Source organism: Erinaceus europaeus, chromosome 1, assembly GCF_950295315.1.
Source record: "Erinaceus europaeus chromosome 1, mEriEur2.1, whole genome shotgun sequence".
NCBI classification, from domain to species: Eukaryota; Metazoa; Chordata; class Mammalia; order Eulipotyphla; family Erinaceidae; genus Erinaceus; species Erinaceus europaeus.
The window spans coordinates 122,920,610-122,942,041 of record NC_080162.1 but is presented as its reverse complement, the minus strand read 5'-3'; the positions used below and the strand labels follow the sequence as shown (position 1 = coordinate 122,942,041).

Here is a 21,432-nt window from a genome sequence, read left to right as displayed (position 1 = left end):
AACAAAACAATATGCATCCCTCAAAAGCACAGCATGCAAAATAGGGAACTAGAAAATATGGATTGGTCACAGCGTAGCAGGAGAAAAAAAAAAGAAACATATAAAGGTATGCTCTGGATACACATATAACCAAAATATAAAGGCCAAGTAATTTTAGTCTAGAGACTAAAACATAAGATGTGAGGAATTCAGAAAGTGAAAATGACAGAAAAAAAATTTTCCTCATATGATCTGCAACCCATGGCACGCATCATTTGCTTTAACAATAATACAGTCACAGAAAAGAGAAAAATGATAGAAGACAGAATTGTGGTCAAAGAAAGATACAAGAATACAAAAATTCTTTAATAAACTAAAACACCTGCAGGGGTAGATAAGCATAATGGTTATGCAAAGAGACTTTCATGCCTGAGGCTCCAAACGAAGTTCCAGGTTCAATCCTCAGCACCAACACCAACCAGAGCTGAGCAGTGCTCTGGTAATAAACAAACAAACAAACAAACAAACAAAAGAAAGGGCTGAATTTGAGTGTAGGATTAATGACTGCCTATATTTCAACAATTAAATAATCTATATATAATTTTATGTATTTTACAAGTAATATTCTAAGATTTTGCTAACAGAGGGATGTATTAAGAAACAAATTCTATTCTAAGACAAATCACCAACTTCTGATTAGTAAACTGTCTGCCAGCTTAGAAGACGAACAGCTCCAGGTAAACATTCAGTGTTTTAATTGAAAGTAAAATGAATGACACCTTCCTTAACAAGTCAATCTTTTACAAAACAATCAACTGTATGATTTATAAACTTAGTATATTTAAATATAAATGAAATTTCTTATAAGCCTTTCACAAACATTTTGTTATCATTTTAAACTTTTTCATACAAAACAATCTGAAACAATTTCTATAAATGTTATTCAGTCTTAATATCAGAAAGTTGAACTATACTGCCCCCTAGTGTAAAGCTAGCACATAGGAATTAAATAGAAAATTTAGAAAGTATTAAGGCTATATAACATTAAAGTTACACATTATCAGAAACTCTTATGTTTTCAGTGCCATTCTATAAAACTCATATTATTAATTGCAATTTAATTAACCTATAGTAGTTTAAAACACATACATTATGAAACAGAACACTAATAGATCTTAAGAAGCACAGTCTTAAGAACAGTCTTAAGAACCATTTTGTAAAATAGGTATAAAAAAATCCCTTCCCTCAACCCTTGAACCAAGAAGATTTTAGACAGTGTTACACCAAACAGCTGCAGTAAAAAAAAACAAAACTTACTTTTACTCACCAGTTTAAGGACATAAAAAACATGTCTTTATAATCTAACACTTCTCATTTATGTATGCATGTAAATAAAACTAATATAGTTTCTAAAGGAGGAAAATGCTATCTATGCAGCATCAAGTATAGTTCAGACTTACAGTCAAGGAAAAAAAGATAAAAATGCAAAGTAACAGCTGCAGACCAGCTTACAGAAATAAAGAATAGTGGATTAGAAATTTTTCCCAGTATATAAGCCAAAGGACAAAGTAATAAGTATGCACTAATAAAATAAATGAAAAAAGTTAGACCCAAACAGAGACCAGAAACAGAAGAAAGAACTACAAGAAAATGAGTACTCTGATATTTTCCATGTGGTCACTGGCTTCCTGCAAGGTGTGAGTCCATCCTAAATCTAGATTTTCAACACAAATATAGGGGAAACAAAATTTTCGCACCTAAACATATCTAACAAAATTAAAAGAAGGCCCCTAAAATATGAATTCCAGAGCCAAAGAAAAGATCTTAAAATGATCCAGAGTAAAGTAAGAATATATACAAGTAAGTCATTGAACTGATATGATTTATTTTTAAAAGTGACCCAGTTAAGTAGCATTACTGCAGATAAGAAGGGCCATTACAAGATGTTTGCAGCAAACATATCATAGTCTAATTAATTATGCAGGTGTCCAGAATTAAAAAGAAAAGGATCTTTGACTACATACAAAAACACAATAGGCAGTTACTAGGAATATACAGAATAGAATGGCAATGAAATATTACTTCTCTAAACTGGTATGGCATAGATAATGTGAAGAACTTAATAGCACTAAATGCTAGCTACTTCAGAAGAAAACAAAGAATGAAGAAAGAGTGTCCAATAAGTCTTTCCACAAACAATGTAGAATAAAAAACACAATGAACTTACTGCTACTGGATCCTTCCGGTGAAGTTGGGCAGCTGTTACTTGTCTAAATCCACCTGGGTAGCTGTTAAAAAGCAGAAGACATTAGAAGTGTCTCTTTCTGACAGGCTGGGAGTATGGATCGACTTGTTTGGTGGAGAAGCAATTACAGAAGCCAGACCTTCCAACTTCTGCACCCCACAATGATCCTGGGCCCATACTCCCAGAGGGATAAAGAATAGGGAAGCTATCAAGGGAAGGGATTGGATATGGAGCTCTGGGGGTGGGCATTGTGTGGAAATGTACCCCTTTTATCCTATAGTCTTGTCAATATTTCCATTTTATAAATAAAAATAAAAGAAGTGTCTCTCTGTGGTCCAGGAGGTGGAACAGTGATAAAGCTTTCGACTCTCAAGCATGAGGTCCTGAGTTCGATCCCCGGCAGCACACGTGCCAGAGTGATGTCTAATAAATAAAATCTTTTAAAAAAAGTGTCTCTCGGCATAAGGATCCCGGTTCGAACCCCGGCTCCCCACCTGCAGGGGAGTCGCTTCACAGGCGGTGAAGCAGGTCTGCAGGTGTCTATCTTTCTCTCCTCCTCTCTGTCTTCCCCTCCCTCTCTCCATTTCTCTCTGTCCTATTCAACAACGACAACAACAATAATAACTACAACAATAAAACAACAAGGGCAACAAAAGGGAAAAAATAAATAAAATATAAAAAAAAATTTAAAAAAAAAAAAAGTGTCTCTGTCTGACTTTTTCCCTATCTCCCCCTCCTCTCTAAATTTCTCTGTCTCTATCCAATAATAAATGCATATTTTTAAAAAGAAATCAAATGATAAATACTTACCAAAAAAAGTTTTAAGAAGGTACTTAAGAAATTTAAAGCAAAACTAATATTCATATATAAAGCTTTACCACACTGAACAGATAAATATCTAAATAATTTTTCAGAAAGTAGAAAAAATGTAGTCAGTGAATAGTAAAGTTTTAGATTAGCTAAGTATTGCCTTTTATATGTTTCTTTTAATAATAACTGGACACATCTTAAAGATAATTTAAAGAATTACACTTTAGGAATGAAACTCAAGAAAGCAAATTTAGGAATTTACTGAGAAAGGAGAAGTTTTCAAATGGATAACCTCATATTTGTTTCACAGAACTTCAATTCAAGAAAAAGAAATACCTACTTACGCTATTATTCTTTTATCTTTCCTTTACATGGAAATACTTAACACTATCTATGTTAAAGATTAGCTTTCTATATCTAGAACTGACTTGGAAAGTCTAAATCATAATGCTATTTACATTATATTTCAAGGACATGGACAGGTTTATCCTGAGGATTCTGTAAAGCTAGTATAAAATTCTGAGGGAACAATCTGAATAATATAATATTCAGTTAACTTTTATAGCTGAAAAAAAAGGTAATTACATGTGGTCCAGGAGGTGGTGCAGTGAATAAAGCACTAGACTCTCAAGCATGAGGTCCTGAGTTCAATCCCCAGCAGCACATGTATCAGAGTGATGTCTGTTTCTCTCTCCTTTCTTTCTCATTAATAAGTATTTTTTTCCTTAGGGGTTGGGCAGCGGCTTGCCAGTGAATACACACTTTACTATGCACAGAAACTCAGGTTTAAACCCCTGCTCCCCATTTACAGGGATGAGGGGCAACTTCATAAGCAGTAAAGCAGGTCTGCAGGTGCTTATCTTTCTTTCCGTTTTTAAACATATATATATATATATTATTTGTTATTTATAGTTTGCTTTAAGATTATAAGATCACAATGAATAGTTCCACACCATACTCACTACCAAAGTTCCATATCCCTACTCTCCAACCTCCCACAGATGACCACTACTTTCTCAGAAGTCTTACAGTTTGATTGCTTCTGTTTTGTTTGGATTTTTTTTTTTTGCAAGTTCATATAAATTAGATGTCTAGACTTCACATGTGAGTGAAATCGTCTGGTAGTTGTCTTTCATCTATTCATTTATTTTGCTGAAGAATAATCACCACCAATTCCATCCATTTTATCCTAAAGGACACAATATCATTTTTTCATTGCAGAGTAATATTTCATGGAATATATATCCTATAATTTCTTCAGCCAGTTCTCTGACAATGAGCATTTAGGCTGCTTCCACTCTTTGTCTATTGTGAATAATGCAGCTATGAACATAGGGATGCATATGTCCCTTTAAATTAGTGTTTGAGTGTCCACACTGGATAAAATGCTCGAGTGTTATTGCTGAATCTTAAAGTAATTTTATTTTTATTTGTTTAAGGACTGTCCATACAGTCTTCCAAAGGGACTATGTCAGTTTGCATTCCCACCAGCAGTGTAGCAGACTACAACACCTGTCATTTCCTTTGTCATTTCACATTTTCTCAAGTGTGAGATGGTATTTCAGGGTAGTTTTATTTGCATTTTTCTTTTTTATTATTATTATTTTTTATTTATTTTTAAAAGGAGACATTAAGAAAACCGTAGGAGAGGAGTGATATAACGCCACACAATTCCCACCACCAGATCTCTATAACCCATCCCCTCCCCAATAGCTTTCCCATTGTTTATCTCTCTGGGAGTATGGACCCAAGGTCATTGTGGGTTGCAGAAGGTGGAAGGTCTGGCTTCTGTAATTGCTTCCCTGCTGAATATGGTTCAGTGTTGACTGGTTGGTCCATGCTCCCAGTCTGCCTCTCTCTTTCTCTAGTAGGGTGGGGCTCTGGGGAAGTGGAATTATTTGCAGTTTTTAATGATAAGTGAGTGAAGCATTTCTTCATGTGTCTATGGGTGATGTGTATCTCTTCTATAGAAAAATTATCTCTTTAGTTCTTTCAGGTGCCTCTCTCTCTCACTGCTCCTGTCTCAATTTTTCTGTTTTATCTAATAAAAAAGTAAAAGATACAGAAAAAAAAAAAAAAAAAAGGATGCCAGGATTGGTGAATTCATTGTGCAGGCACAGAACATAAGTGATAATACTGGTGGCAATAAAACAGAAAAAAAAAAGTTAGAATTTGAAGGCATCATGTTGAGTGAGATAAGTCAGAAAGAGAAAGAATACTGAATGATCTCACAGGTGGAAGAAAAAAAGTAAAGGAAAATATAAGATGAAACTTAGACTGAGTGTGACATATGGCACCAAAGCAAAGGACTCTGGGAAAGGTGGAAAGGGAAGGATGAAGGGACATTGGGATCCTCTTGTGTTTCCTAAACACCAATCACGGGGAGATGAAATGTCATGCCTATGTATTAAAGAATATACTATGAACTACCAACCGCCAATAAAATTAATTAAAAAAAAGTTTTTCACTTAAATAAAATTGACATTATTAAGAGTAATACAATTTAATTGCCTATATTTCTTAATAAGACAAGAAATATCTTACCCAGTATGTGACGAGTATACCTTTTGTTCCCATTTGTTTCCAGAAAATGCAATATGTCTTGTGTTCATTATGACAACATGATCTCCACAGTCACCTATGTTTTAAAAGAAAAGAGATTTTGAGGTGTGCAGTAAGGTCGTTTATTTGAGCTTTTTTTGTTGTTGTTGTTTAATATGTGATTGTATGGCTATGAGTTTCCCTCTCAATACTGCTTTAGCTGTGTCCCAAATATTTTGATAGGTTGTGTCTTCATTTTCATTTGTTTCCAGGAACATTTGAATTTCTTGCTTGGGTGACTCTCTGACCCAGTGGTTGTTAAGGATTATGTTATTTAGTTTCCAAATTATGTGTCTTTTAATAATTTTCTGTTTGTTGTTAAATGTTAGTTTTACTCCACTGTGGTCTGAGAGGATACTTGGGATTGATTTCAATGCTCTTGAATTTACTGAGGCTGTCTTTGTGGCCTAACATGTGGTCTATCCTTAAGTATGTGTTGTGTGGATTTGAGAAAAATGTGTATTCCAGTTTTTTGGGGTGAAGGGCTCTGAAGATGTCCAGGAGGTCTAGTCTGACCATCTCCTCATTTAATTCTATTGTTTCTTTGTTGATTCTCTGCTTTGTTGATCTAAGTGTAAGAGCGGGGTGTTAAAATCTCCCACTATTATTGTATTACTATTGATGTATTTTTGAAGTTCTTTCAGTAGGTGCTTGATGTATTTAGATGGTCCCTCATTGGGTGCATAGATGTTAATAATTGTTAAGTCTTCTTGGCTGATTGATCCTCTAATCATTATGTAATGTCCTTGCCTATCTTTTATCACTTTATTTAATTTAAAATCTATTGTGTCTGAGATGAGAATGGCTGTTCAGCCTTTTTTTGTGGTCCATTAGCCTGTATGATAGTTTTCCATCCTTTCACTTTAAGTCTGTGTTTATGTTGTGTCAGATGGGATTCTTGCAAGCAGCACATGGTTGGGTTATGTTTTCTGATCCATCCCCCCACTCTGTGCCTTTTGATGGGTGAGTTTAAGCCACTGACATTTATTGACATTATGGATTTAATGTATTGTAGTGCCATTGTTCAATGAATTTTTATTTGCTCTGATATATGGCAAGTATTATGCAGGGCAGATGTGAAGGAAAGGGCTAAGGCAGAGGGAGTTCCTCTATGAGAGTGAACGGGAATCCAGGGAGATGAAGGACTGGCAATGGAAGGAAGCTATCTGAATACAGTTAAGACAGTAGCCATTAAAAAATCTATGGCTGGGGGTTGGGCGATAGCATAGCGGGTTAAGCGCATGTGGCACAAAGCAAGGACCGGTGTAAGGATCCTGGTTCGAGCCCGCTCCCCACCTGCAGGGGAGTTGCTTCACAGACTGTGAAGCAGGTCTGCAGGTGTCTCTCTTTCTCTCCCCCTCTCTGTCTTCCCCTCCTCTCTCCATTTTTCTCTGTCCTATCCAACAACAACGACATCAATAACAACAATAACCACAACAAAAGGGAAAATAAATAATAATAATAAAATTTTAAAAAATGTGTTTAAAAAAACCCTATACTAAGCGGTGAAAACCTGAAAGCTATCCTGTTGAGGGCAGGAACAAGACATGGATTCTAATCTCACCACTATTATTTACCATACAAATCCAAGTCACAGTAATCAGTAAAAAGAAGAGAAATAAAAGGAAAACTGAAAAAAAAAAGAAAAAAAAAAAGAAATGAAACTTACTTTTTGCAGATGGCATGATAAACCCAAAAGACTACACTAGAAATCTTTCATAAACAATAAGCCATCATAGCAGATTAAGTAGAGACCTATGGCATTTCTACACAAAAATGTACACAGGAAAGTATGAAGTACTATTTAAAAAATAGCAGAAGACATGGGAAATAGAAAGAAAGGAAAATCCACTGAGTGTAAAGATGCTGTGGTGTGAACAAAGCATGCCGGAATTTACTGGCAACATCTTAATCTTCAGTTCCCAAAGATGTTAGGTATTTCACAGCAGAGATTTGTTTTAGATGATGACCCTGTTGTGAACTGAAGAACAAACATTCAGTTAAGACTTCAAAATTAGGGAGTCGGGTGGTAGCGCAGGGGGTTAAGCGCAGGTGGCGCAAAGCGCAAGGAGTGGTGTAAGGATCCCACTTCGAGCCCCCGGCTCCCTACCTACAGGGAGTCTCTTCACAAGAGCTGAAGCAGGTCAGCAGGCGTCTTTCTCTCCCACTGTCTTCCCCTCCTCTTTCCATTTCTCTCTGTCCTATCCAACAAAAATGACATCAATAACAACAATAAAATAACAAGAGCAACAAAAGGGAATAAATATTTTAAAAAAGAAGACTTCAGTGGTCCGAAAGGTGGCACAGTGGATAAAGCATTAGACTCTCAAGCATGAGGTCCTGAGTTCAACCTCTAGCAGCACATGTACCGGAGTGATGTCTGGTTCTTCCTCTCGCCTCCTATCTTTCTCATGAATAAATAAATAAATTCTTAAAAAAAAAAGACTGCAAAATTAAAATGAAAATAGCTATCATTTTAAATTGAGGAAGGTAGGTAGGTTAGCCAACTTTAAGAACATCACCTTTCCTCACTTTAAGTGAAGACTTAAAAGACTTAACTGTGTTTGTGTGTCTAGACACGTTTATATTTGTACAAACACATACACACATTTGTAGAGTTAAATAAAGAGAAATTACAGATGAATAAAAAAGTCTGGCTAGAACAATGAAGAAAACAGATGCTATTATTTGAGATGGGGGAAAAATAGAAGGAACACCATGAATTGGACAATAAAGCAAGACAGCTCCAAAAGAAGTTATTCTGGTGGGGATGTTTACTAGACACTCAGAACTCTGAGTAGAAATTTAACTATGTGAGTCTCCACATAGGTCAGAAATGGTGAAATAAGTTGGGAAGTCATTAACAAACAGATCATATTTCAAGATAAAAGACTAAAAACAATAAGCTAGAAAGTGTGAAGAATAAAGTATTAGGTTTTGAGGCACTCCTAATTTTTAGAGAGGAAAAACTTGGGAGTTTACAAAATTGAAGATAGCAAAGGGAACTAAGAAAGAAGAGTTTTTGAGAGGGCAAGAGACAGAGGATGAAAGAAAGTAAGTAAGTAGGAATGTGTTCTCAGAAAACACACTCGGGGGCCAGGCAGTGGTGCACCTGGTTAAGTGCACACACTACAGTGCGCAAGGACCTGGGTTCAAGCCTCTGGTTCCCATCTACAGGGGGAAAGCTCCACAAGTGGTAAAGTAGAGCTATAGGTTTCTGTCTTTCTCTTTCTCTATCTTCTCCTTCATAATTTCACTGTCTCAAACTAACAATAAATAATATAAATTTTTTAAAAAGAAAATAGTCTCTACATGAAAATTAGCCTGAACTCCTCAAAATGGTGAAAAAAAAAAAAAAAGATTTTAGACCAAGGGAGAATAAAGGAATGTAATGACTAAAGGCAAGACATAAATATGGGTTGAATCCTGATTCCAAAATGTAGCAGCTAAAAAATAAAATAAAATAAAAAAGTTAAAACTGTTTTCAGGGACCAGCCGTACGTAGTTCACTTGCTGCTTTGCCATCTGCAACTCAGGTTTAAGCCCAGCCCCCACCACAGTGCAGGAAGGTGTTTTTTTCTTTTTCTTTTCTCCTCCTCTTTTTCTGTCTCTATCTGAAAAAGACAGCCTGGAGTAGTGAAGACCTAGAGATACCCAAAAAAAACAAAACTATTCTTAAGACTACTAGAGAAATTGGAATACACAGTGGATTCTAACTGACTAAATTATCATTTATTTCTTTAAGTGTGATAATGGCATTTTAGTTACACAGAAGACTATGATTATCCTTAGGAGACATATCCTTACATTCAGGGTGAGATGCTATGATATTTGCACCTCATTTTCAAATGACTGAGTGAAAAATGCATGGTGAAATGTTAAAAATTGTGTAATCTAAGTGAAGGGTATAAAAATTCACCATACTATTATTTGAATAATATCTGTATATGAAAATGTGCATAATAAAAATAAGAAAAAAGTAAAGGCCAAGGGTGGGTGAGAGAGCTATCCTGGATAGTGTTGTCCTGAAGGAATCTCTGGTTCTGTGGTATCTGTCCCTCTATCTCTGTGCATCTATTTGTTTATATAAAACCTTGTCCTGCTACAAAAGCTGGATACAGGGAAGAGACTGGCTCATCACACCACCTATTATCTGGGGCCCTCGTCAGAGAATCTTTTGATTCCCACATAAATATGTTGGGCCTAGACCTCTAATGGATCCTCTCTCCACCACCACTGATCACTCCCCATAAAAAGGGCAGGAAAGCTTACTTTCTCATTATGGAAATCTCTTTATTCAAGTGTACACAGTCCTGTGGACACACAAGTATAATGACAACCACTCAATTTACAGCTCAAAATAAGCTCTTGCTTCGAGAAGCAAATGGAGGAAATGATGTGAAATGGGGTGTTCTTGGGGGAAACCAGTCTGTGTCTTTTTCCTCAGAATAAATCAAATTCATTTTAGTGCCCCATTAGGCTTTTTAAAAAATATTTATTTATTCCCTTTTGTTGACCTTGTTGTTTTATTGTTGTAGTTATTATTGATGTCATCGTTGTTGGATAGGACAGAGAGAAATGGAGAGAGGAAGGGAAGACAGAGAGGGGGAGAGAAAGATAGACATCTGCAGACATGCTTCACCGCCTGTGAAGCGACTCCCCTGCAGGTGGGGAGCCAGGGGCTCAAACTGGGATCCTTACGCCGGTCCTTGTGCTTTGCGCCACATGTGCTTAATCCACTGTCCTACCACCTGACTCCCCCATTAGATTTTTAGTTAAGAATGGAATAAGGGATCCTGACTCCAGCCCACTTGTTCCAGGTTATATTCTAGCAGGAAAACATGTCTAAAATGATACTCACTCAGCTGGTGGTACATAGGCTTGTGCAATCCTTGAAGTTTAACTGATGCCACAGCAGCAAGTTTGCCAGGGGGCTGCATTTTGCCATCCAACAGATACCAAACTCGAGCAAATGTGGCCCATTGCTGGAAAACAAGGATAAAATAAAGAAGAATTCTAGTAACAGTGGAAACAGTAGAATTTATTAGCATATATCATTGCATGTATTTTACAGTAATGTAAATAACTCCGAAAAGCAGAGCTCATCATTAAAATCTTTGTTTTGATTTCTATTTTGGGTAAGGAAAGGGGAGGGTCTCTCTTCTAAAATTAACAAATTTTCCCATCCTGGTTTTCTGTTAGCAATAGGGGCCATCTTTATTAAGATTAATACAAGGGACGGTGAGATAGCTCACCTGGGAAAGCGCCTATCTATTTTGCCATTACACGACTCAAGTTTGAGGAGACAACCAAGGCACAGGGGAAAACTTTGGCTGTGTTGTGTTTCTGTCTGTCTGTATCACTCTCTCCCTTTCTCTCCATCTGAAAAAGTCAGTCCAAGTCAGTTATGCACTGGTGAGGACAAAAAATAATTGGTGAGGGAAAGAAAAATTCTAGGCTTGGAGAGATAGCTTACCAGGTAGGGCACAAGCCTTGCCATGCTTATGGTCCAGGTTTGAGGCCCCCATACAAAATGGGAGATGCCAAGACAAGATGGGAAGCTCTGGTTTGTGGGATACATGTGTGTCTCCCTCTCTCTGACTTTCTCACCTTCTCTCTAGCTGAATGAAAAAGCTGCTCATCAGTAGTAAAACCTCACATTTGCAAGGCCATAGCTCTGCCAAAAAAACAATCAAACCAAAAAATAAAATTGGAGATTTGAACAAATTGGATATTTGATAATAAGTAATCAGTTTTAAAATTATGTTTTTAAAAATAACTTTTATCTTGTAGAAAACATACTGAACTATTTACTGATATATAACAAATGTCCAGGTGGTGGTGCACCTGGTTAAGCACACACATGACAGTGCACAAGGACCCAGGTTCAAGCCCCTGCTAACCACCTGCCAGGGGAAAGCTTCACGAATGGTGAAGCAGGGCTGCAGGGGTCTCTCTCCCTCTCTATCTCCTCCTCCTCTCTCAATTTCTCTCTATCTCTATCCAATAATAAATTAAATATATTTTAAAAAAGAATGTCAGATACATGCCATTATACACACACACAAATATCAAATGTCCAAGATTCACCTCAAAACCACAAGAAAGGTGATAAAGGAATGGGAGTAACTATGAAACAATACTGGGTATAGCTTTTTTTGCAATCCTCCAATAAACTGAATGGTTTCCTTGGCCAGAAACTTATTATTATTTTTTTATAAACTAACTTCACTTTTATACCAGCTACGATCTCTCTTCCGTAGCAAGACATTTACAAACATTGGTATTTACTACAATTGTCTTTCACACTCTCTTCTATCTACTGCAATCTGGTGTTTCTCCCCCTCTTCCCATACACACACATCATTACGGACTGTCAAAGTGACTATGACGCTCAAGTTTCCAATTCTTTCATTCAGTTCTAAGTCTTAGGTATAGTTGATAAACTTTTCCCTCCTTTGTATTTTATGTCACTTATCTACAGACCAACACTGTTGTTTCCCCCATGATCTGTTGTTATCCCCTAAGCTTTTTTCTTCTTCTTCTAGCGTTTGCCCTTCTTCCGTAGCCAGTCAACAGCGTCAGGTTGAGCCTGATGTAAAGTTTAGAGACCTCCTTTGAATCTGGAGAGGTGGCAGTCGTTGACTATGTGGGTCATAGTCTGTCTGTAGCCGCAGGGGCAGTTCAGGTCCTCTCTGGCTCCCCAGCGATGGAACATAGCGGCACACCGGCCATGGCCTGTTCCATAGCGATTGAGGAGGGCCCAATCATAACGTGCTAGGTCAAAGCCGGGTTGACGCTTGCAGGGGTCTGTGATGAGGTGTTTGTTCTTTACCTCAGCTGACTGCCAACTCTGTTTCCAAGAGACTGGAACAGAGAAGTTCAGTGTAGGCTTAGGGGACCAGATTGGGTGACGAGACGTCAAGCGTTGGACAGGGTGGGCGAAGATATCCCCTAAGCTCATGCTTCTAGAATACCCCAGAATGCAGTTATCTTTTCTTTAAATTCACTCCCTTTAGGGTGTCACCCGCACACCCTAATGTCCGTCTCTATTCTGGCCCTCTCTCTTGACCTCTACATTTGTATACAATTAGCCTATGTAACATCAAAACTGTAGCAATGCTTCTTAAGCCATTTGTAGTGAACACTTGTAGTTGCCAGCCTGATCTGTGCCAACGCCATATAAATAATAACAATAATAACTTGCAATGGTTTGCAAAGCCCCCTGTGATGCACCTCTCTGAACGTTTCCTTTAACCCCTTTCTTGAGGGACAAGAACCAGTCACCGCCATGTAAATAGTAACAGTAAGAATAATAAACCGCAGCCTTCTAACGTGCGCCCCGGCAAAGCCTCGGCTTTTTTCGTCAGTTCGGTTCCCCTTAACCCGGGGCTGGGAGGCGGGGCGGGTGTCGATACCTTTTTACCAGGGGAATGAATCCCACCGAGTCCCAAAAGCCCGATCTCACCTGTGTGGCTTTAGAAAAACTCGACATGTCTGCCACAAGCAGGACCAGAATCCCCTATTCTTCCGGGACTTCCGGGATCCTTCACCAGTGCGCAGTAAAATCGGCCCCCTAGGGAAACGCCAATAACCGAGCATAAAAGTTCCTAGACCTCTGACCATTTGTCAGTTTAGTCACTTTTCCAGGACCCCCTACAGCAGTTGCGTCACGAAGGGAGGAGATGCTGCAGATATAATGAGAAAAAATCCAGAAATAACAACCCGCTTGTTATAAACGTTCTGGGAAAAAAACCCGATATTGCGCGGACAGTTTCCAGTCGACCCAAGTGGAAAGGGACCGGAAGTGCATCGGCTAGCGCGCGGCAATTTGTTTGCTAACCGGGAGACCCTGCACAGTGGCGATGCCGGGGCAATGGATCGCCACCTGCTCCTGGTGATCTGGGGGGAGGGAAGGGGCCTGTCGGCCGCGGGGGAGCAAGTCCTACATGAAGCCGGGGCTGCCACGGTTACTGGCGCCGAGAAGCTGCCGGGTAAGCGCCGCAGCAGAGCAGACGAGCGGGAACTCCATGCAAGGCAGGGAGAATTGGTGTTCATGATCAGATGCGCTGCTGAGGGTCTTGAATTCCAGTTTTTTTAGATTCCCATTTTTTAAATTAATTTACATTTTATTGATTTAGCAAGATAAGAGGGGTGCAGTTCCTACCACCAGAGCTCCGTATCCCATCACCCCTATTCCGATTCTTTATCACTCTGGGAGCATGGACCCAGAGTCATTATGGGGTTCAGAAGGTGGAAGGTCTGGCTTCTGTAGTTGCTTCTCCACTGGACATGGGCGCTGGCAGGTCGATCTATACCCCCGACCTGTTTCTATCTTTCCCTAGTGGGTCAGGGCTCTGGGAGATGCGGTTCCAGGACACATTGGTGAAGTCATCTGCCCAGGGAAGTCAGGTTGGTGTCGTGGTAGCATCTGCAGCTTGGTGGCTGAAAAGCATTAAAATATAAAGCAGAACAAATGGTTTAGTAATCAGGAACCTAAAGGCAAGAATATAGCACATGAGATTTGGGGTCTTCCTATTGGAAGATACTTGGAAGTCTATTTTAGGTATATTCCAATGACTTCACTAATTTTTGCCTGAGCCCAACAGCTAACATGCTGATGGGAAGAAAGTATTGTCTGGGGAGATGATGTGAAATTTGGGAATAGGACTAGAGCTGGATCAAGGCAGAGAACAGCTCCCAAATATGGGGAAAGTATATAAGTACCATTAACTGTAAAACCCCATTGATCTGATCTGGTACCCATATTCAACACAGGAGCCTGTGTAGCCTCTGCATCCTGGTAGGTCTGAGCTGGCGGTCCATGGTCACAGCTGGAAACATTCTAGGCAGCACTCATTTCAGGACCAATCTTCCTGGAATAGCAGAGTACGTTGACCTGACCTCCTTTTAGAGTGGGGCATTTCTACCATTTTTCCATATTGAGGACAAGGTCCTATAGACACCCGCAGGAGGATCCACGATGCTGTTCCTAATGGAGATGACCAGTGATAGTGGAGAGAGGGATCTGTTAGAGGTCTAGGCCCATCATTATCTATGTGGGAATCCCATTTCTTTATATTCAGAGTTTTGCCTCAGAGATCAACCTAGTACTGGATGGAAACATAATATTGTGCTTGAAATTTAAGGACAGATTTGTGGTTACAAGATGTTCTTAACTCAGCAAGAATGTAACTAAATGCATTTTCTGTGCATAGTAAGAGTTGCTGCCTTTGGGAAGTAAAGTGCCTCCAATGGGTATTTCTGCCTTCTGTGATCCAAAAGGATCTTTTACAAAAAAAAAAAAAATGGGAAAGAAAGCGGCATGAGTCTTGCAAGAGTTTACATCCTAGTAAGAGGAGACATCTCACTTGTAAACTAGGTTTAAAAGCAAATTATAAAAGTAAAATATTTTTTTAAACCACTTTGATACTGCATTGCTTTCTGATGCTCTTGTCCCATTAGGTTCTGTATATTTTACTTAATTGTTTTTAGGAGGAAGAAGTATATCTCTTGTGTGTGGAGCATTATGACAGTACTATCATAGGGAAAGTTTTCTGTTAGATAGCTTTGGATTTGTGTTAACTGGCTACCTTGTAAAGACTAGGAGACTTTCCTGTTTTCTCTGCTTAGTTTAGATTTACATATATGTAAAGTTTCATAATATGTAGTTCTTTTATATACAGGAGTTTGTTCCTAAGAGTTTCTGTTGATGAAATTGGACTAGGCCTCCTTTATATGACTCTTGAGTCTCATCTGTCTTTTGTTTTACAGACTTAACAGCAGCAGATGTGTACCAGCTCCTGAAAAAAAGCATTAGCGCTTCAATTAATAAAGAAGACAGCTGTTTTCCTGGTAAGTATAGTATAGACCCTTTTATTTCTCTTGCACAGTGTTTAATTTTTGTCACGTAGGAATATATAAATTACTGGTTGATTATGTGTAAATCAAACAATAATATACCACTTTATACCTGTGAGAATGTCATACGTCAGAACAGAGATACCCAGCTGTTGGGGAGGCCTCAGGGGAAAGTAAATTAGACTACTTTGGGAAAATGTTTGGAGTTTCATCAGAATACAAGAAGCAGGCCTATGACTTGGCAGGCTCTTTCCTGACTGGCCAAGAAAGTCGTACATATACACAGTGAAATACTGTGCAGCTATTAAAAAGGAAGCCACCTCTTTTGTAATATCTTGGTCAGAACTTGAAGGTATATTGAGTGAGACAAGCCAGAAAGAGAAGGGCCAGCACTGAATGGTCTCACTCATAGAGGGAACTTAAGAAAAAGAAACAGTTAAGGGAAAACATCAAGTGAAACTTGGACTGGATGTGGCATATTGCACCAAAGCAAAATTCTGTGGGAAGGAGCAAAGGGGACAGGATGAAGGGACACTAAAGTCCTGGTGTATGCTGGGGGAGAGGGCCCTAGATTGGAGGTGTGAGTGTCTTCTAGACCCCTTTTATGGGGAGATGGGATAATGCCTATAAGCCATTATCCTGTCCCCCATAAAGTATTAAAGAAAATACAAACTGTAGAGAGATGCTTAGTCTCTTTTCTTGATGCTTAAATCTCATAAAATTGTTATGAAAACCATTCAAGCATCTCAACTGGTGATTTTTTTTTTTCCTCTCTATGAGATTTTTTTTTTTTTCCCCCATCATTAGTCCCATAGAAGTAGGTATGGAGAGAAGGAGTTATGATTTTGTCCTTAGCCCAAATACACCATAAATATGTTATACCTAATTCCTTGACTGGGGTTCCCTCCCAGCACTATTTAGCTAGAATTTGAGTTCTGTTTTGGGAAGAGTTAATGTTACTTACTCCATGGTAAATGGAATCTGTGAATATTGCATGTGAACTGTGCAAGGAGAGACCTTTTCATGTTGAATTTCCACCATGTTAATACTGCTTTCATAATGTGGCAAATCTAAGGAAAGTACAATTAGATTATAACTGAAAGAAGGATGGAGAGGTAGGCATAGTGAGGAAGAGGACTTTGTGCATTTTGCTAGTGTTCCTTTTACTCATGATAATCAGCGGCCGTTAAAGGCTTTAATGAGGGCAGAGACTGATCAGATCTGTGCCAATGAAGGATTCTGACTGCAGTAGAGTAGACACATTAGAGGAAAGGGCAAGGTGGGTGCTACAATAGGTCCGCTGAGAAGTGACAGCAGCTATCAGGGTGAAGGGAAATGGATAAATGTGACGGAAGTTAGGGGCATAGAAGTTGCCTAAGCTAGTGAAAAGTGAAGAAAGAAAGGGATCAAAAAGACATTGGCTGGGAGTCAGGCTGTAGCGCAGCGGGTTAAGCGCAGGTGGCGCAAAGCACAAGGATCGGCATAAGGATCCCGGTTCGAACCCCGGCTCCCCACCTGCAGGGGAGTCGCTTCACAGGCGGTGAAGCAGGTCTGCAGGTGTCTATCTTTCTTTCCTCCTCTCTGTCTTCCCCTCCTCTCTCCATTTCTCTCTGTCCTATCCAACGACGACAACAACAATAATAACTACAACAGTAAAACAACAAGGGCAACAAAAGGGAATAAATAAATAAAATAAATATTAAAAAAAAAAAAGGAACTGAATCCCTTGTTTTTGCTGAGGTTGGGGGGAGGGGAAGTAGTCACTGCCATGAGCAACATTTTTCTGGTAGAGAAGGAGAGTGGGAAAGACATGATGGCACTGGTGCTTCCCCTAGTAAGTGTGGCCAGGCTCAGCCCTTCTCGTGCATCCCGTGAGTACCCATTTATTGGGGAAACTGACGATCCTTCCTAGCCGACTGAATCCACATGGATCCCAGTCACTTTCAAAGCCAGCAACAAGCAGACATCAGGCTCAACCTGACGCTGTTGACTGGCTACGGAAGAAGGGCAAACGCTAGAAAAAGAAGAAGAAGCCCTGTGCCACTCACATTCCAAAACAGGAACCCTCCCAGAGGAGCTGGCCCTGAATGCTAGTTTTAAAGCAAAGAGAAGATGTAGCAAAATAGTTTTCAAGAAACCCAGTGTTTTAAAGAGAAGGTTGTTTTTTGGGGTTTTTTTTTTTAATTTTTTTGAGAGGCCAAGCAACAATAAAAATAAAAAGTACCTTTAGGGGGCTGGATGGTGATGCACCCAGTTAATTGCACATAGTACCAATCCTCAGGACCTGCACAAGTATCCTTAGAGGTGGATTCGAATCATCCTGCAGAGGGGACGCTTCACTAGCTGGGAAGCAGGTCTGCAGGTATCTCTCTTTCTCTCTCACTCTTCTCAGTTTTTCTCTGTCCTGTCCAATAAAATAGAAGAAATGACCTCCAGGAGCAGTGGACTCTGGGGTAGTGGGGGAGGGTTGGGTTCTGGTCCTCGAACATGATGGCAGAGGAGGATCTAGTGGAGGTTGAATTATTATGTGGAAAACTGAGAAATGATACTCATGTACAAACTATTGTATTTTATTGTAAACCATTAATCCCCCAATAAAGAATTTTTAAAAACTATCGTGTATTTTAAGCTATACATATATATGTATATATATATATATATATATATATATATGCTAAAAGGTATAATGGATTAATAATATAATATGATTTATGTATATAAATGAAATTTTCAAAATTACGTATCCAAATTTTCATATATATATTAAAATTGTTTAATTTTTCATATGACGTGATGCAATATTTGCTTATTTGCCTTTTTTCTTATAAGTTTGATTTTGTTTTCAAGCCTGTTCAGTGGGTGGAATACCGAGTTCCAAGAAGTGGTTCTTTGCTGTACAGGCCATATCTGGATTTTACCAGGTAATGTAAATAAATAGTCATTAAGAATAATGTAAGAATAATGTTATACATATGTTTAATACACCTTTTGACATTTTAGTTTTGTAGCTCTGACTGGAAAGAAATACATTTTGATACAGAAAAAGATGAAATTGAAGATGTTCTTCAAACAAATATTGAAGAATGTTTGAGTGCTGTTGAGTGTTTTGAGGAAGAAGATAGTAATAGCAGAGACTCGGTATCCTTGGCTGAGTATGTCTACATCTTATTACAATACCTTTGTAATATTTAGCACCCCATAATATTCTCGCCACAAGTGTGAATACTCAATATTTTAATAGCTGTGGTATAGGAATTTTAGTTAGTGGACCTTTTTTTTGTCAGTAAGGCATCGAATGCTGCACAATGCATCTCTTTTGTCTTATTTATTTTGTAGCTGGAAATATGTACCTCTTGGGCCCCTTTTTCATTTCACCCACCTCTCCATCTTCTACCCCTCTGGGAACTATCGATCTGTTTCCCGTCTTCTGATTTTTTAGTTTATTTTGGTTTTACTTTTTTTTTTTTTCAGATTCTGCATATCAGTGAAAGACTGTTTATTGCTGTCTGACATTATTATTATTATTATGTGAGACTGAAATGTGTGAACTGATGTGAATCTTCAGCACTTCAAGCATCTTTAAATTTTATAGGGTTTCAAAGTACTATGTTGATTTTCTTATTTCTTTTTACTCTTCACCTCTCCAGGTTGACTTTTCTAGACAGAAATAGAGGCACACACAGAGAGAGGAAAAGACCGCACAGTACTGAAAGTTCCTACAGTGTGTGGGGACAAGGAAGTCTTTAACCTGGGTCACATGTTTTGGCAGAGCTGTACCTTTGTAGTTTTTAAAGTGCTGCACAAATAAGCTAATCTAAGTGATACAAGCTAATCCAAGTGACGTGTGATAAATTTCATCTGTTATGAAGTATCCTGCTTCTGGTTTATAATTATTGCCTTTCCTTTTAGTTTTCCATTTTTCAGGGCTAGATGGTGGTACACTGAGTTATTTGCACCTGTTAGCATGCCCAAAGACCCAAGTTCAAGCCCCAAGTCTCCCAACCTGCAAGGGGGAAGCTTCATGACCAGTGTAGCAGTGCTATGGGTATCTTTTTTTTCTCTCCCTATCCCCTTCCCTCTCAATTTCTCTCTATGCTGTCAAATTACAAAAGTAATATAATAATCTTTCCCATATTTCATTATAAAACTATATTTACTTTAATGATCACACGTTGTACTATTTATCAAAATTGCATTTTCAGATTTTATTTGTACTGATCAAGACAGACAGAACTGTGGAGTTCTAGGATTTGGTAGGAGTAGTTCATAATTATATGACTTTCATCCACTAATTTAACTTCTCTGCTTCTTTCTTTTCATATTTTAAAAGTGCAGAAATCCTTTCCTATTTTTTTCCTTGAACCTGGGACCTATAATGTACGTGATTTCATTGCTCTGGACCACTTTTTCAGAGGCTCAGGCTCAAAAATCAAAGTCTTTTGGCACGTGCCCTCCCCCATAAACTGTCTTTGCAGCCATCAGATGCTTTTTAAAGTTCCTTCAAGCTTTAGAATGCTTGTCATTCCTTGTGCTCTTTGCACCACTATTAAAAGATGATGAGAATAAATGTATTTCTAGTAAGTGATATAATGATTACTTCCACAAGAGGGAGTTTGAAAACTATACTAAAATGTCTGAAGTTTTTTAAGCTGATGTTTTAATAATAAAAGATGTAAATATCTATATGCAGATGATAAACTACTTTGAGAATATAAATTTTACTGTATGGATAAAAATAACAGATTGTGAAGAATTGGAGGAGGAGACATCATAGTTTCCAGCCAGGGCTTTTATATGACATTCAGAGATTTTTTATTAAGCACTTAACCATATTCTGAGGTTCAGAAACATGTTGGATATTTTAGTTATGATTTACATTTTATATACTAAGCATACTATAGGGTGTGCTTTGTTACCTTTGTTTTCTTTTTTTTTTAAAATATTTTATTTATTTATTCCCTTTTGTTGCCCTTGTTGTTTTATTGTTGTAGTTATTATTGTTGTTGTCGTTGTTGGATAGGACAGAGAGAAATGGAGAGAGGAGGGGAAGACAGAGGGGGGAGAGAAAGAGACACCTGCAGACCTGCTTCACCGCCTGTGAAATGACTCCCCTGCAGGTGGGGAGCCGGGGTTCGAACCGGGATCCTTATGCCGGTCCTTGTGCTTTGCGCCACCTGCGCTTAACCCGCTGTGCTACAGCCCGACTCCCTCTTTGTTTTCTTTTTTAAATGTTGAACAATTTGATCTCACTTTGAATCATACCTTTCACTTGTCCAATTTATGCAACATTAAACAAATCATTTCAGTAAGGATGACTCATGGTGTTGTTGTAATGATTATAGCACAGTTAACACTGTCTCGTATATAGATACATTTCATTATCTGACCTGTAAGAATTTTATGTTATGTGTTTATGTGCTTTTCTCTCCTAACTTAGACTTTATGAAGAATCTGCAGAAAATTTGCATCAGTTATCAGACAAACTTCCTGCTCCTGGTAAAGCTTTCAATAATTGAATATTATTTATTTTATACTGTATATAAATTCAGTATTTTAAAATATTTTAATTTTATTTATTTATTTATTTTTCATAGAGGCAGAGAGAAATTGCAGGGAGAGAGACACTTGTAGCAATGCTTTATCACACATGAATCTTCCCTGCCCACTACAGGAGGGAGCTGGAGGCTTGAACCTGTGTCCTTGTGCGTTGTAGCTTGTCTGCTCCACAAGGGCGCCACTGTCCAGTCCCTTAAATTCAGTCAGAGACTGATACTCTCATTCCTAATTTTTAAATTCAAATGAAATGTAACTGTAATTCAGATCAATGTAAAACATACTCAATTACTTTACCAAAATACAAGGATAAAGCTCTTATAACTGTTTCCATTTAGACATAAATTAGAACATAAAAAATTAAAATATGTATCTTTACTTAT

The 21,432-nt window shown here is 38.3% G+C and overlaps 2 protein-coding genes across 7 annotated transcripts in view; one reads left to right on the top strand and one right to left on the bottom strand.

Annotated features, from left to right (window-relative positions):
- Window positions 1–13,218, bottom strand: part of MRPL13 (mitochondrial ribosomal protein L13) — a 30,780-nt gene extending 17,562 nt beyond the window's left edge. For both annotated transcript variants that reach the window (XM_007526235.3, XM_060195646.1), the window contains exons 1-4: window positions 13,104–13,218; window positions 10,497–10,620; window positions 5,579–5,672; window positions 2,207–2,267 (exon numbers count right to left, since the gene is read on the bottom strand). In XM_007526235.3, coding sequence (XP_007526297.1) covers window positions 2,207–2,267; window positions 5,579–5,672; window positions 10,497–10,620; window positions 13,104–13,130 — 306 coding nt within the window. In that variant the 5' untranslated portion in view covers window positions 13,131–13,218. The remainder of the gene's footprint in view (window positions 1–2,206; window positions 2,268–5,578; window positions 5,673–10,496; window positions 10,621–13,103) is intronic.
- A 75-nt stretch (window positions 13,219–13,293) lies between these two features.
- MTBP (MDM2 binding protein) overlaps window positions 13,294–21,432 on the top strand; it is an 80,527-nt gene continuing 72,388 nt past the window's right edge. For 3 of the 5 annotated variants that reach the window (XM_060195652.1, XM_060195653.1, XM_060195654.1), the window contains exons 1-5: window positions 13,294–13,629; window positions 15,410–15,490; window positions 18,344–18,417; window positions 18,497–18,648; window positions 20,934–20,992. In XM_060195652.1, the coding sequence (XP_060051635.1) occupies window positions 13,512–13,629; window positions 15,410–15,490; window positions 18,344–18,417; window positions 18,497–18,648; window positions 20,934–20,992 (484 nt within the window). In that variant the 5' untranslated portion in view covers window positions 13,294–13,511. Of the gene's footprint in view, window positions 13,630–15,409; window positions 15,491–18,343; window positions 18,418–18,496; window positions 18,649–20,933; window positions 20,993–21,432 lie in introns of those variants that run through there. The other 2 variants (XM_007526234.3, XM_060195655.1) reach the window with 2 other exon arrangements.